The 15,478-nt window shown below is 43.5% G+C and overlaps 2 protein-coding genes across 5 annotated transcripts in view; both read right to left on the minus strand.

The window, feature by feature from the left end:
• CMC2 (C-X9-C motif containing 2) overlaps nucleotides 1–15,478 on the minus strand; it is a 20,065-nt gene continuing 4,587 nt past the window's right edge. For 2 of the 4 annotated variants that reach the window (XM_072117540.1, XM_072117541.1), the window contains exons 2-5: nucleotides 13,071–13,114; nucleotides 10,314–10,384; nucleotides 9,720–9,791; nucleotides 1–188 (exon numbers count right to left, since the gene is read on the minus strand). In XM_072117540.1, the coding sequence (XP_071973641.1) occupies nucleotides 105–188; nucleotides 9,720–9,791; nucleotides 10,314–10,384; nucleotides 13,071–13,107 (264 nt within the window). In that variant the 5' untranslated portion in view covers nucleotides 13,108–13,114 and the 3' untranslated portion in view covers nucleotides 1–104. Of the gene's footprint in view, nucleotides 189–9,719; nucleotides 9,792–10,313; nucleotides 10,418–13,070; nucleotides 13,115–15,478 lie in introns of all 4 variants that reach the window. The other 2 variants (XM_072117542.1, XM_072117543.1) reach the window with 1 other exon arrangement.
• Nucleotides 6,426–8,608, minus strand: LOC140070716 (uncharacterized). Its single transcript, XM_072117534.1, has 3 exons — nucleotides 7,960–8,608; nucleotides 7,829–7,891; nucleotides 6,426–7,733 (listed from the first exon to the last, which is right to left on the minus strand). The coding sequence occupies exons 2-3, from the start codon at nucleotides 7,880–7,882 to the stop codon at nucleotides 6,426–6,428; spliced, it is 1,362 nt and encodes a 453-aa protein (XP_071973635.1). The 5' UTR covers nucleotides 7,883–7,891; nucleotides 7,960–8,608.

A 15,478-nucleotide genomic window follows, 5' to 3' on the forward strand; every position in this document is an offset into this window, starting at 1 on the left:
AACAAAACAAGAAAGATGATTTATTTTGGCAGATCAATAAATACAAAGCATTCTTGGTAAAGAATAACAGGTCCATGGTCCTTTGGCAAATGAGGGGGCGCCACTCAATTTTGCACCTTATTGGCCTCTAACAATTTTTCTTTAAACCTTTGTGATCTAGCGCGACTTTCATCTCGCTTATCCTCATACTGCAAGACAAAAAAAAACAAAGTGACATAGGAGATGGATTCAATGCATTGCCCCAGGAGCTGGAAAAAAACATCCAAATTCAGTGTAACAGACATGCCTTTTTTTTTTACTCACTGCTTTCACAATGTGGTCGAAATGACACTTTCCCTATATTCTTTACTCAGATGTATTAAACAATTTTTAATGGAAAATTACCATTTATTTTTTTGCATTGTGAACCACACATACCTTAAGAATGCTGTAGCTACACTGATGCAGAAGCATCTTGTTTAATCCCTGACTGAGTGGTTTTGCTCAAAAACAATTATAAAATTCAGGACCTTGTGAAATCTGGGTGCAGACTTGATTCCATACATAAAACAGCTGCCTGAATTGTCCAGACATGACTAATCAACCAGAGCTGGATGACTCATACACAGCAGCTGGAGGATGGTGCAGCAATTGATTATTTCTGCCTGTCAGAGACAACACAGTGATTATGTATTCTGGAATTCTGGGCAGGACAAGGCTGACGCAGTGCATAATTAAGGTGAGGAGAAGCTCCAGGGAAGCCACAGGAGCAACTGAGCCTCATTATCATAATTTTATAAAAATTTTTCAGCAAAACTTCTCAGTTCAGGGATTAACCCCTTAAGGACGGAGGGTTTTTCGGCTCATTTCTCGCTCTCCAACTTCAAAAATCCATAACTTTTTCATTTTTCGGTGTACAGACCTGTGTGAGGGCTTATTTTGTGCGTAACAAATTTTACTTTCACGTAATGTTATTTATTTTAACATGCCGTGTACTGCGAAGCTGAAAAAAAATTCCAAATGTGGAAAAATTGAAAAAAAAAAAACGCACGTGCGTCACGTTCTTGTGGGCTCAGTTTTTACGACTTTCACTCTTCGCTCCAAATAACACGCCTACTTTATTCTTTGGTTCGGTGCGATCGCGGTGATACCAAATTTATATAGGTTTTATTGTGTTTTAATACATTTTCAAAAATTAAACGAATGCGTACAAAAAAAAATTTTTTTGCCATCTTCTGACGCTAATAACTTTTTCATACTTTGGCGCACGGAGATGTGTGAGGGGTCATTTTTTGCGAAATGAAGCGACGTTTTCATTGCTACCATTTTGAGGTCTGTGCGACATTTTGATCATTTTTTATTTCATTTTTTATGTTATGTAAAAAGGTGTAAAAGTCGCATTTCGGACATTTGGGCGCCATTTCCCGCCTCGGAGGTCACCGCCGGCCGTAACCGTTTTTATATTTTGATAGATCGGGCATTTTGGGACGCGGCGATACCTAATATGTTTGTGATTTTTACTGTTTACTATGTTTTATATCAGTTCTAGGGAAAGGGGGGTGATTTGAATTTTTTATATTTTATTAATTTTTTTTATTTTTTAAACTTTTTTTTTCACTATCTTTTAGACCATCTAGGGTACATTAACCCTAGATGGTCAGATCGCTGCTACCATATACTGCAATACTTCTGTATTGCAATATATGGCATTTTTGCAGCACATTCATTACAATGAGCCACTGGCTCATTGTAACGAATCTGCAGCTGCCAGATAGCCTCGTGTCAAAAGAAGACACGAGGCTACCATGGCAACCGATCGGCGCCCCCCGATGACGTTCGGGGGCGTGGCGATCGAAAAAAAGATGGCGGCGCCCGCGCGCCGCCGTCTTTTTAATGCCGCCGGCGACTTTGCCGGCGGCAACGGGGGGGGGGGGTTAATTTTTGTGCTGAAAATTCCCTACTTTATATACCCATACTCGGGTATATAAAAAACCCAAACAAACAAAAAAAAACGAGTACTCACCATTCCGACACCTGTCGCTGACCTGGAGCTGGCGCACATAAAGAAAGGAGAGGAGTTCCCCTGGGCGTCGGTATAGTGAGTACTCAGTTTACTTTTTTATGTAGTGGGCATACTGAAGGTTGGCAGGCTATATACTACAATGGGGCTATCTGGCTATATACTACACAGGGCTAGCTGGCAGGCAGACTATATATTACACAGGGCTGGCTTGTAGGCTGTATACTACTGGGGGCTAGCTATATACTATTAGGTGCTGGCTTTCTATATAATGAGGAGGCTGTGACCAATGCATTTCCCACAATAGGTTTTCCCAGTTTTTTGTGTTAAAATTGGGTGTCTCAGCTTGTACTTGGGTCGGCTTATACTCAAGTATATATGGTAATTATTTTTATATTTTCATAGATAAACCAACTTTTTTTTAATCTACAGTACAGACCAAAGGTTTGGACACACCTTCGCATTTTGTATTTTTATGACAATAAAAATTGAAGATTCACACAGAAGGCATCAAAACTATGAATGAACACATGTGGAATTATAAACTTAACAAAAAAGGGTGAAACAACTGAAAATATGTCTTATATTTTAGGTTCTTCAAAGTAGCCACCTTTTGCTTTGATTACTATTTGCACACTCTTGGCATTGTCTTGATGAGCTTCAAGGAGGTAGTCACCTGAAATGGTTTTCACATCACAGTTGTGCCCTGTCAGGTTTAATAAGTGGGATTTCTCATATTCTATAAATGGGGATGGGACCATCGGTTGTGTTGTGCAGAAGTTAGGTGGATACACAGCTGATTGTGCTACTGAATAGACTGTTAGATGCTTTTTTTCTAGCCATAATACAAATACTAAGTAAAGAAAAAAAACGAGTGGCCCTCATTACTTTAAGAAATGAAGGTCAGTCAGTCTGAAAAATTTGTGAAAACGTTGAAAGTGTCCCCAAATGCAGTTGCAAAAACCATCAAACACTACAAAGAAACTGGCTCACATAATGACCACCCCAGGAAAGGAAGACCAAGACTCACCAGCCTCAGAAATCACAGGTTAACAGCAGCTCAGATTAGAGACCAAGTCAATGCCACACAGAGGTCTATCAGCAGACACATATCTACAACAACTGGTAAGAGGAGACTGTGTGCAGCAGCCTTCGTGGTAAAAAAGTTGAATTATTCTTACCGTTAATTCCTTTTCCATTAGTCCACCATGACGGCCCTACATGGAGGATGACCCTTGACCCTGCAGGGACAGGAAGCGGAGAGGTTAAAACACCCCCCCCTGCATCCACATACCAGTGGCTTCCAATAACGAACCTTGGCAGTGGATACAACCCATTTATTATATGTTTCATTCACATACAATATAGTCATAAACATTTACAGCAATAATATGACATAGGGTGGGAATATACATGGGCCGTCATGGTGGACTAATGGAAAAGGAATTAACGGTAAGAATAATTCAACTTTTCCCCTAGCGTCCCCCATGACGGCCCTACATGGAGATATAACAAATAACCATTTCTTTTTAGGGGGGGACAACAGCCTGTAAAACCTTTCTACCAAAGGCTAACTCTCTAGCACAATGTAAGTCTAGTCTGTAATGTCTCGCAAAAGTCATGTGGCTGGACCAAGTAGCTGCTCTACAGATCTCCTCTATTGAAGCTCCTCTCTTCTCTGCCCAGGATGCTGCCATGGCCCGAGTTGAGTGCGCCTTAACCTTCCCCGGGGTCTCTAATCGTTGAGTTGTATATGCTGCTCTGATTACTGATTGGATCCATCTCGCAATCGATGCTTTGGAGGCTTTTCTGCCCTTATTTCTACCCCCATATTGAAGAAGGATATTGTGATCCTGGCGCCAAGATTCAGTCTGTTTGAGATATTGTAATAGAGCTCTTTTAACATCCAGGGAGTGCCAGGCCATCTCTTTCGGATTTTTGGGTTCCTGGCAGAAAGAAGGCAGGATGATTTCCTGATTCCGATGAAAGTCAGATGAAACCTTGGGAATAAAAGTTTTGTCTAGAGTTAAGGTTACTCTATCACTGGATATTTTTAAATAAGGCTCTCTAATGGAGAGGGCTTGTATTTCTCCCAATCGTCTAGCTGAGGTTATTGCTACTAAAAATGTTACTTTTAGGGTCAGATCTTTTATGCTAGCTGATTCTAGAGGTTCAAACGGTGGCCCGGTTAGGTAGTTTAGAACTAAGGAGAGATCCCAGGTAGGAACTCTTTGTTTGAGTTGTGGCCTCAACCTGGAGGTGGCCCTAATGAATCTCTTAATCCATCTATGATCTGCGAGAGGTATATCAAAAAACGCCCCTAAAGCTGATATCTGTACCTTCAGCGTATTGGTTTTTAGCCCTTTTTCAAATCCTGCTTGTAGAAAATCCAGGACCTGAGAAATATTGGGAGATAATTGATTAGGGGTTGCTGTTCCACAGAAAGCTACAAATTTCTTCCATATTTTGGAATATATAGCAAACGTTATCGGTTTACAACTTGCCTTAAGTGTAGAGATCACACTGTCTGACAAGCCTTTAGACCTTAATAGTCCCCATTCAGGATCCAAGCCGAAAGCTTCAGGTTTCGCGGGTCTGGATGGTATATGGGTCCCTGATGAAGAAGGTCCTTCCGATATGGGAGTAATATTGGGTCTGCTATTGCTAATGCTTTTAGTGTTGCAAACCAATTCTTCTTGGGCCAAAAGGGAACTATCACAATCGCTTTTGCTCTGTCCGTGATAATTTTTTGTATCATCTTGGATATCAACGGCATTGGAGGGAAGGCATACATTAAGGGTGCGACCCACTTGTGACTGAATGCATCTCTCTGACAGATCGAGACATCTCTTTGCAGCGAGAAGAAAAGACCTGTTTTGGTATTTTCCTTGGTAGCGAAGAGGTCTAACACTGGAACTCCCCATCTCTGTGTTATCTGGCCATAAATTTCTTGGTTTAGAGACCATTCGTGATGGTCTATCAACCTCCGACTCAGGAAGTCTGCTATTCCATTCTGACTCCCTTTTAAATGTATAGCTGTTAGGGACAAAATGTTGTTCTCTGCCCAAGTGAAAATTTTCCTTGATAGATGCAACAGGTCTTGACTCCTGGTGCCCCCTTGATGGCGGAGATAAGCTACCGTCGTCACATTGTCTGAGTAGACTTTGATATGGGAGTCTTTCAGATATTGAGAAGCTCCCCTTAGTGCTTCCCAGACCGCCTTCAACTCTCGATGGTTTGAGGATCGCTTCTGAGTCGTCAAGGACCATTGCCCTTGAAGATACCTTCCTTCCAGATATGCCCCCCATCCTGACAGACTTGCATCCGTCTGAATGACCTTTATTGGCCAAGGAAACCAGTGAACTCCCTTTTTCAGATGATCTTCTTCTGTCCACCACACTAGGGATGACTTTATGGATGGAGGTAGTTGGATCTTTTGATCTAGGTGCGAGGGATCCTTGTCCCAGGATGACAGAATCCAACTCTGAAAGGTCCTTGTATGACTCTGGCACCATTGGACTGCTCCTATGCAGGCGGTCAGATGCCCCAACACTTTCATAGCCTCTCTTATTGTGCAAGACTGACGTTGCAGAAATAACAGCATCTTTTGAGTCATAAGGCTCCTTTTTTCCTCTGGTAGGAAGGACATCTGGAGACTGGAATTTAGTTGTATACCCAAGAAGACAGTTACTCTGTTGGGAATAAGATTGGACTTTTCCCAATTGATGATCCATCCCAGTTGTTGCAGGGTTGAAATAGTTAGATCCCTGTGTGAGATCAACTCTTCTTTCGTAGTCCCAATTATTAGCAGGTCGTCCAGATATGGAATGATCTTGACGTTTTTCATTCTCAGATGGGCTATTACTTCTATTAAAATTTTTGAGAAAGTCCTTGGGGCTGATGAGACCCCGAATGGTAAGGCCTTGTATTGGAACCTGAAGATTTCTTTCGTTGGAGAGAGGATCGCAAATCTGAGATACTTTTGGGACTGCGGACAAATGGGTACATGGTAATAGGCATCTTTCAGATCTATTGTACATAGGAATGCCTGATGAGGGATGAGATTGGTAGCTGAACTGATCTTTTCCAGTTTGAATTTTCTGTAGAGGATGAATTTGTTTAGTGATTTTAGGTTGAAAATTAGTCGGAAGGAGCCATTGGGCTTCTTTATCAGAAACAAGGGGCAGTAATGTCCGGTCAATGTTGCACTCCTTGGTACTGGTACTACAACACCCATCTCTTGACTTCCTGCCACAGTTGAAGAGAAAGAGATCGATTTTGCAGATTTGTTATTACAAATTTTTTGGGAGGAAGGGCTGTTAACTCCAATTTGTAGCCATTCTCCAACTGATTCAGGACCCAGGGGTTTGATGTTATCTGTGCCCACTGTTGATAGAACCCTAGGAGTCTTCCCCCCACTCTGGCGTCATTGCTTTCTGAACGGCTGAGTTGTGTTGCTGGAGCTGAGGAGAAAACCTCTTCCTTTTCCTCCTTTGGGATAGCTCCATCTCCCTTGCTTGCCTTTCCCTTTATAAGGAAATTTCCTTTCTCTTGGCTCACGAAAGGGTTGTTTCTTTGGAAAAGACTTTGTTTCTGGAAACCCTTTCCTCTTGTCTGCAGCCTTCTCTAGAATAGCATCTAGATCTGGTCCGAAAACATATTCTCCCTGAAACGGAATACCACACAATTTGGATTTGGAACGGAAATCCCCACTCCATTGTCTTAACCATAGCGTACGTCTGGTAGCATTTGAGAGGGCGCCTTCCTTTGCGCTAAACCTTACTCCTTCTGCTGATGCGTCCGCTATAAACGCCGTTGCAGATTTCAAAGTTGGCATTGTATCCAAGATGACATCCCTCGGGGTTCCACTTCTAATATGGTTTTCCAACCCCGACAACCAGAAGAACATTGTACGAGCCACAGATGTTGTTGCTATATTGGCTTTAAGGTTTAACATACTAGCCTCCCAGGTTTTCTTCAACAAGCTGTCTGCCTTCCTATCTAATGGATCCTTCAATTGTATCGCATCTTCAAACGGGAGATCCGTCTTTTTTGCAATTTTGGTTACCTGTATATCTACCTTAGGGGGGTTATCCCATAGGCGAGAATCTTGCTCATCAAATATTAAACGGTTCTTAAATTCTCGGGATACCGAAATTCTGTTCTCTGGCTCTCTCCACTCCTCTAAGATTAACTGTTTTAGGGTATCATTCACTGGAAATACTCTCCTTCTTTTTGCTTTTAGAATACCAAAGAGTTCATCCTGAACTGATTTGGATTCTTCAACCTCCTCGATCTTAAGCGTATCTCGTACGGCTTTTAGCAGAGCATCTAAATCTTCAGACAGAAACATATATTTTGATTCCATTTTACATGCCGAGGAAGAGGGAGGTGGTTCCATTTCAAATAATTCTACATTTGATGTGGATGCCTGTTCGCCCTCAGAATCGGATTCTGAAAGGGATTCTACCACTCTGGGTCTTTTGCAAGGTGGCTGTAACTGCGGAATCAATGCAGAAATGGATGAAGACACTGATGTCTGAATCTCACTCTTTATGAATCCTTTCATTTCATCCATAAATGACGATCTTTCCTCTCGCATTAACCCATCAATACATTCCTTGCAGATTGTTTTTTTATAATTAGGAGACAGTTTATTATAACACATATTGCATCTTTTTGAAGACGCTTTTTTCTTCTCCACCTCTTTAGTTTTCTCCTTCTCCTTAGTATCCTGCTAAGAGAGATGGAGATCAGGAATTTACAGAGATCTTTTCGGTAAAGGAGGATAATCCCCCCGTCCCCCCAGATACCCCCGAAACCACTCACAGGAGTTATAGGCGGGGGTTCTGGTAATGTCACATCCATAATCAGGGATTCCATGCCTTCAATCTAAACAGAGTATCACGCATTTAGATAATTCCAAACATAACATGTACTACAAGAAGACAAAACCTGACCTTATACAGAGTTTTTGCCGATTAAAGCTGCACCTGCATAACAGAATAAGGCAATTTAGATATTATACAGCAACATTAAGGTCATAGACCTGACAAAGTACCTTGCACCCACTGTTTAGGAGTGTCACGACCGAGTCACCGCTGATGTAATCCTATAGACCTCAGAGCAGCGTGTAGGTCGACCAGCGCTGGCGTCACGAGTAGATTCTGTAGACCTCAGATCAGCGTGCGCCATTTAAAATTTTTGGCGCCCTGCGCCGGTTTCAAAGGTCGAAAACGTCACTTCCGGTGAGACGCGGCCCACCGGAAGTTGTCATCAAGCTCCCGACACGTGGCCGGGAGCACCAAGATGGCGGCGCCGGGTGTCTTTGGCTTCCCGGAGCCGCAGGCAGAGCCGGCTGGAGACTTCGTGGGACCAGGAAGAGGAGGCACGGCGCTGATCGCGATCCCAAGTCTCCCAGGATGAAGGTAAATACCCGCTCCTATTCAAAAACTCCCCCATACAGTCCCACATGGCGGAGACCGGAGGAGTACTCTCCACTCCCTGCCCCTGTAGGGACAGGAAGCCACTGGTATGTGGATGCAGGGGGGGGTGTTTTAACCTCTCCGCTTCCTGTCCCTGCAGGGTCAAGGGTCATCCTCCATGTAGGGCCGTCATGGGGGACGCTAGGGGAAATAGCTGCTAGGAAACCACTGCTAAGGACAGGCAACAAGCACAAAAGACTTGTTTGGACTAAGGAACACAAGGAATGGACATTAAACCAGTGGAAATCTGTGCTGTGGTCTGATAAGTCCAAATTTGAGATCTTTGGTTCCAACCATTGTGTCTTTTTTGCAACACATGGGGAAGGAGGTGTAATGGTGTGTGTGTGTGTTTGGGTTGGGGGGGGGGGGGAGCGGTCTCTGCTGGTAACAATGTTGGGGATTTATACTAAACCAACACGGTTACCACAGCATCTTGCAGCAGCATGCTATTCCATCCGCTTTACGTTTAGTTGGACCATCATTTGTTTTTCAACAGGACAATGACCGCAAACATACCTTCAGTCTGTGTAAGGGCTATTTGACCAGTTACCAGACCTGAATGCAGGGGGAAATTCCGGTGGGCCGACTAGTCTGGTTGGTGGAAAAATAAAAAACAATGAACTTGCCTTTCCGAAGCTCCCCTGCAGCTCCGCTCTACTCAGTCTGGCTGGCAGCGATAGCTCCATACAGACTATGACGTTGGTTGGGCGGGGGGACTTGCTGGCTGTATACAAGGCGGAAAGGGGGGGCTGGCTGGCTGTATACTTGGGGGGGTGGCTATATACAGGGGACTGGCTGGCTATATACAGGAGACTGGCTTGTGGTGTTATATTCTTGTACACAGGGAGCAGTATTATAGCAGTTATATTCTTGTGCATAGGGAGCAGTATTATAGTATTTATATTCTTGTACATATGGGCAATATTATAGTAGTTTTATTCTCCTACAAAAGGGGCAGTATTATAGTAGTTATATTCTTATAGATGGGGGGCAGCATTAGGTAGGGGGGTGCCATTACTTTAGTTTCACATTTAATGAAAGAGCATGTAAAACTTTGACTGGTGTGATTTGATTAGATGGGGTTTGAAAAGTTAATGGTCTGCGATAGGAGTCCACTCAGCTCCTGTTTTGCAGTACATGGTGATTTTACACCATGCCCATTTACACTTTATGGTTTCTAATGTAAGATCAATCGTGATCAATAAAGGACATTTTTATTCAGACACTGTTCTCACCTCCTTTCTTAGGCACTTTCTCATCTCTCGGTCAATTTCATTACATTGTCCAAAGTATTTCAAAAATTTGTTCTGAAATGAGAAGAGAGCCATTTCATTCCCTTGATTTGTCAGTAAGGCATTTATAGTAATACCCAGAAAGCTGAACCAACAGGGAAATTGTAACAAATAATTGATAATTTATTGCAATAAATTAATTTTTAATTTAATTAATTTATTATTTAATACATTATATTTATTGATAAAATTTAAGTTTGCAGAATGTTTGCAGAATTTTACTGTTAATAATCTTGAAGCTGCTGTAAAGCACTTGACTAAATTCTGTTACCAGAGCAGATATAAGACAATAGTCCCCATTAAGAAATAAAGAATACATTTCTAAAATAATCTACAGGGAATTAAATCCAAAAGTTATATAATGGCTTAGGACATGGGCCACAACTTGTGGATCTCTAGCTGTTGAAAAACTACAACCCCCAGAACTCTATAATAACCAGGCAACACTGATAGAACGATTTATATTACAGTCAATACCCAGGAGGTCCTTCCATGCAGCCTGCTCGGACCCTTCTTTATGTTAAAAGACACACTTACGTCTAGGTGGCATTGCTTCAGTAAATTAATGATCACGTTGCACTCTTCAGTGTGTAGGTGTGGAGACAGGTCTGGATGCATTTTACATTAAGGAGTAACTGTAGCTGAAGCATAGAAGGAAATGAAATGCAGTTAAATAGACAAAGATATTCACAGGTATAACAATAAATTAAATGGAACCTATCACCATTTTTAGCCGTGGACAGGTTCCCACAGTCTGCATATTACAAACAATGTTTTTGAAATGTATATTGTTGAATGGTTAATGAATTGTATTAAACTTTAACTGGCTCCCTGCCAGCTTCCACAAATAAGTCCCTGTGGTGTGTGGGCAAACGAGCTAAGCCCCCAAATCCTGTGGGAAACACACATCCTGCTCATTATTCAAAGTCACCTCCCCCTCTGGCCTATCTCACTGACCGCAGCAAGCAAATCTTGCACTAGCGTAATCAGACCTTTTTTGCAATACAATCTGCCTAGCAACCAGCCGCAACAAGCGACGCATGTGCAGCGAGAGTGCGCATGGCAAATAGAAAAAGATGACCGGCCAAGTGCAAGATTTGTTTGCTCTGGTAAACCAGATTAGACAGAGGTAAGTGAGGACGGAAGTGGGGTTGAATAATGAGGAGGACGAACATTTCCCACAAGAAATGGGGAAGTTTTGCCCGTCAGGCATTGTCCCTCTACATGCCTGTAAACTTAAGCAATCAGGTACTAAAGCTGTATGCAAATGACCTGAGAGATGTCCAATGAGTCATTATCATATTCAGCTTATTCATGAGTGGGAGGCACAGCCACAACCCCCAGGACTTGACTGACAGCCTGTATAATGATGTGAGGTATAATAGTGTAATGGCTCCTCCATGTGTTCCTGGTGCTGGCAGCCCCTGCAGCCTGTGTGTGTATAGGTAAGATACAACAGCTTCAGGCAGCCATGTTATAGTAGAACATGTCAGCTACATGCGTAGCTTATGTCTGTGTCTCACACATGTGTATAGGAGAACAGAGCATGTCAGCAGGTAAAGCACAGACACTGGCAATGCTTTACTTTACATTACACACAGACATGAGCAGGGGGAGGGTTAACATCAACAGGGGTAATATCACTTTCTCTCTTCATGTGCCCAGTCTCATTTACATAATAAAGAAAAGATGATTTAATAATGATTAATGTATGAGTTGACAAGGATGGAATTCTTGTGAGCTGCTCAAACATGTAGTCGAGACAAAATTAGTGACAGAGACCTGATGACAGGTGTCCTTTAATACAATTTACAGATCCAGCGTGAAGGTGCAGCCACGTGTGTTGTTGCCGCAGACACGCTGTTCCGGAAACACCGTACGCCACAGCAAAAGGACCGCAGCCAGGATCCAGCCAAACTCCACTACAGACACTGGAGACATCCGGCCCTGGGCGGGAGGAGAGCTGGCGCACACCCCCGCAGGTCCCCCGCAGCACCCCAGAGAGAAAGGGGAACAGAACCCCCTATCAGGTACTCCCTCTGGAAACCACTCAGTTTCCCAGATACCCCCACCCCCAAATGTTGGGAGCAAAGAGGCAACATGGCGGTCCCCGGCCACAACATGGCAACTACGCCAAACTGGCAGCCCCGCGGGACTCCACCAGCCCAACCGCACAACTGCAGCAGCATTAGCCCATGATGATCACTGGAGGTGGGCCCAAACGGCGAACCCGGTTTCGCCAAGGGCTCAGCTGGCTGCCCCCCCCCTTACACATCCATCAGAAGGGTAGGTGCAGTCCCCCTGAGGGGTCTGAGCCTGGAAGCGCTACCCGAGGCCAGGAGACACCAGCTGATAGGTGCCACGATACCCAAGCACCTCTAAATGACCCAGAGGACCCCTTGTCACAAAGGCCTTGTAAAGTCCCCCCTGCACACTCACACTTGAGAGGGCCAACCTGGCATAATAAAGGCCTCGACGCCACCACCACTCTCTCGGGTTGGTATCCCAGAATGACCCCTGGATGTCCCCGGCCAGTACGGCCTCCACAGTCCACCAGTGAGCCTGCTATAACATAGCCTGACCTACAACGTATACTTCAAAGCCTCCCAACCAAGTCAGATTTCAAAATCCTAGTAGAGGAGGTAAAGGACACCTTTCGTACTGAACTAAACATTGTCAGAGAGGACATGAAGTCTCTAATGGATAGGGTGGACGGGCTAGAGACTGCTCATGATAATACCAGAACCTATGTAGCCCAATTGCAAGATAATGTCACAGCCAAGGCCCACCTGATGCGGTATATGAGCCACCACATTGGAGACTTGGATAACCATGGCAGATGAAACAAAATCAGAGTGTAAGGTGTCCCTGAACCCAAGGGCCAGGAAGACATCAAGGCACTATTAGAACAGCTATTCAATCAAATCCTGGGAGAACCGGATGCTCTCAAAATAAAATTAGATCGAGCCCACAGAGCCCTGGGCCCAAAAGGGTCCGCAAACAGGCCCAGATACATTATTTGCTGCTTGGCGGACTATGAATTGAATGAAAATATAATGGCAAACGCGAGGCGGACAGGCACCCTAGAGTTCCACGGAGCACCAGTACAGATCTTCGCTGATCTAACGTTACACTATACAAGAGACACCAGCTAAAACCACTATTGACCCAGCTACAAGACAACAGCACCGCTGGGGCTACATAGCATTGACTAGCACAGGGAATATACATACTCAAAGTGATTGGACAAAAAAAGAAAAAAAAAAAAATCAAATGCCTTAAATTAAAGGATACCGGCTCCACCCCAAGATAACCCATCACTGGATGTCATATTGTAACTAGAGAAACAGAAAAATTAGGAATTAATGTATTGTGATGATGCTTATTATAAAATATTCACTAATAGAAGCTATAGCACACAGTGGGGTAGATTTACTTATGTTGCATTAGTTTACAAAGGAACCTGTCAGCAGAAATATACAACCACCAGTAGCTTAAAGAGGACCTGTCACCAAGAAATTTGGCTCTAGGAGCTGCTTAATAAAGTAAGCAGTTCCTAGTGCTAAATCAAACGCCGCAGTGTTAGAAGGATAGCGTTATCTGAAACCTCCAGTAACACTACGGCGGAGTACAATGCAAACGCTGGACCGCTCTCAAAGCCCCGCTCACTCCGCCGCAGTGTTAGATAGCGTCATCGGAGGTTTTCCGTAACGCTATCATTCTAACACTGCGGTGTTTGTTTAAAGTCAAGGATGTGGAGGATTTAGCATTGAAGTTAAGCTCTCCCCACCTTAGAAGGTCCACCTCTACTGTGATCGCTCGTGCCCCGGATCATTTGGCCGTAGCCCTGGATCTCCCCGGGTCAGCAGGATATTTGTCCTGATGCCCGGGAATTCTTCCCTTCTCTCATAACGTGATGAGTATGTGTGCATTACTTTCCGCTGCAGGTCCTGGCCTCGGAGAGAATAATACTCCAGGAGGCTGCAGGACTTGTGATGATGTCATGATCACATGACCGGCAGGGGAAAGTAATGCACAGAGCTTCACGAGTGAGGTGAGAAGGAAACATAATAGTTGCTAAGGGAAGGGGGAGAACATGGGGGTAACTGTGTGGACACTTTACTTACTGGGGGGGATGTGTGAGGGACTGTGTTGGGGACATCACTGGGGGTAACTGTGTGGGGCACATTTCTTGGGGCACGTTCACACATGGCACTAGGACGTGTCTCAGTTTAATCACACATGTGAAACACATGTGATCGGTAACAAGCATTTGTTTTTTTTAATGCAAGGCAAACGTGTGAACGTAGCTTTACAGTATTTGGGGAGATTGTTAGGGGAAGCAGCAGTGAGGAACATAATATTTGGTGATGCCTAAAGGAGAAAATGAGAGGACACGTCACCTACAGGCACTGGATGTAACAAGTAGGGATTTCTCATGTGTTTTCTCTAGCTGTATATACCCTTAGTAAAGGTGTTATTGGCACAACCAAATGTAAGGGGGTTATGTACAGGAGAGAGCATTACTTAAAGTGTGATTCACATGCGTTGGGGCCCTTGCCCCAGATCTTTTACCACCCTAGTGACGCCCCTGACTGTGATTGACATAACCTATGCTATTGTGATTTTAAAAATGCCTTTGTCAGTGTTCTGAATCATTTCAGTATTGTATTTTTCGAACTATAAGGCCAGTCTAGTGCGGCTTATATATGAACTGTACTTACAGACAACAGCTGCCTTGACCTGTCCACAGGTCTGCCACCTGCTGGTCATTCATCCTTGTAATCAGGTGAACCTTATAATCCGGTGTGCCTTATATATGAACCTAGACATTTTAGCAGGCATTTATTGATGGTGTGCCTTATGGTCAGAAAAATACAGTACTTTATATAAGTTTCATTCAAATTTTCTGGCCACTGATCCATTATAAGGTATTGCATATAGTGCAGCTGTGTGCACATGCCTGATTGTTATGTACTTCTGCCCTATTAGTGGTTCTGAAATTAATGAGAGGTAAACAGGAGCCTTATTTGAAAATAAGGAAACATCAATAAATTAATGGTGGCATTTCCTACCGATAGTCTGTTGCTTACTACAGCAAGAATAGCCTACAAAAATCCTGTTCTATAGTGCTGGGGGCGCATTGTGCGATTGTTACCCCCTTTCCACCGCAGTTCGAAACAGATATAATAAGCGGTTCTGACCTTGCAGCCACATAAACGAACAATGTACTTATAAACAGATATTTTGGTATCTCTCCAAAAATGCTTAATCAAAATATAGAAACAACTTTCTCTGTGACCAGCAGAATTGGCAATTTTTTATATTTTGCAACCAAAATGTATAGTTTCCAGCACTACACTGAATATTAAGTGGGTCCACTAGGAAGTACAGTTTCTACTGCAGAAACCAAGCCAGCATATGGTCCTGTAATAGGGAAGAAAAAAAAAGTAATGGCTTCTGAAATGTAGGAAGTGAAAACAGACAAACGGAAAACGGCTAGGTCCGTAATGATTTAATATCAGAAGAGGCTGCAGGCCTGTATAGCAGGAGCATTAGACATTTTAAAGGGAACCCACCACCACGAATTTAACTCGAATTTAACTTTTGGTACACTTTATTGACCTAATATGTAAATTTCGTTATGCGGATACTGGGGCGTGGAGTAGCCGGCACGAGGCTACACAGCGCGGCTACTCCAC

This window comes from Engystomops pustulosus, chromosome 7 (assembly GCF_040894005.1).
Source record: "Engystomops pustulosus chromosome 7, aEngPut4.maternal, whole genome shotgun sequence".
In the NCBI taxonomy this organism is placed as follows: Eukaryota; Metazoa; Chordata; class Amphibia; order Anura; family Leptodactylidae; genus Engystomops; species Engystomops pustulosus.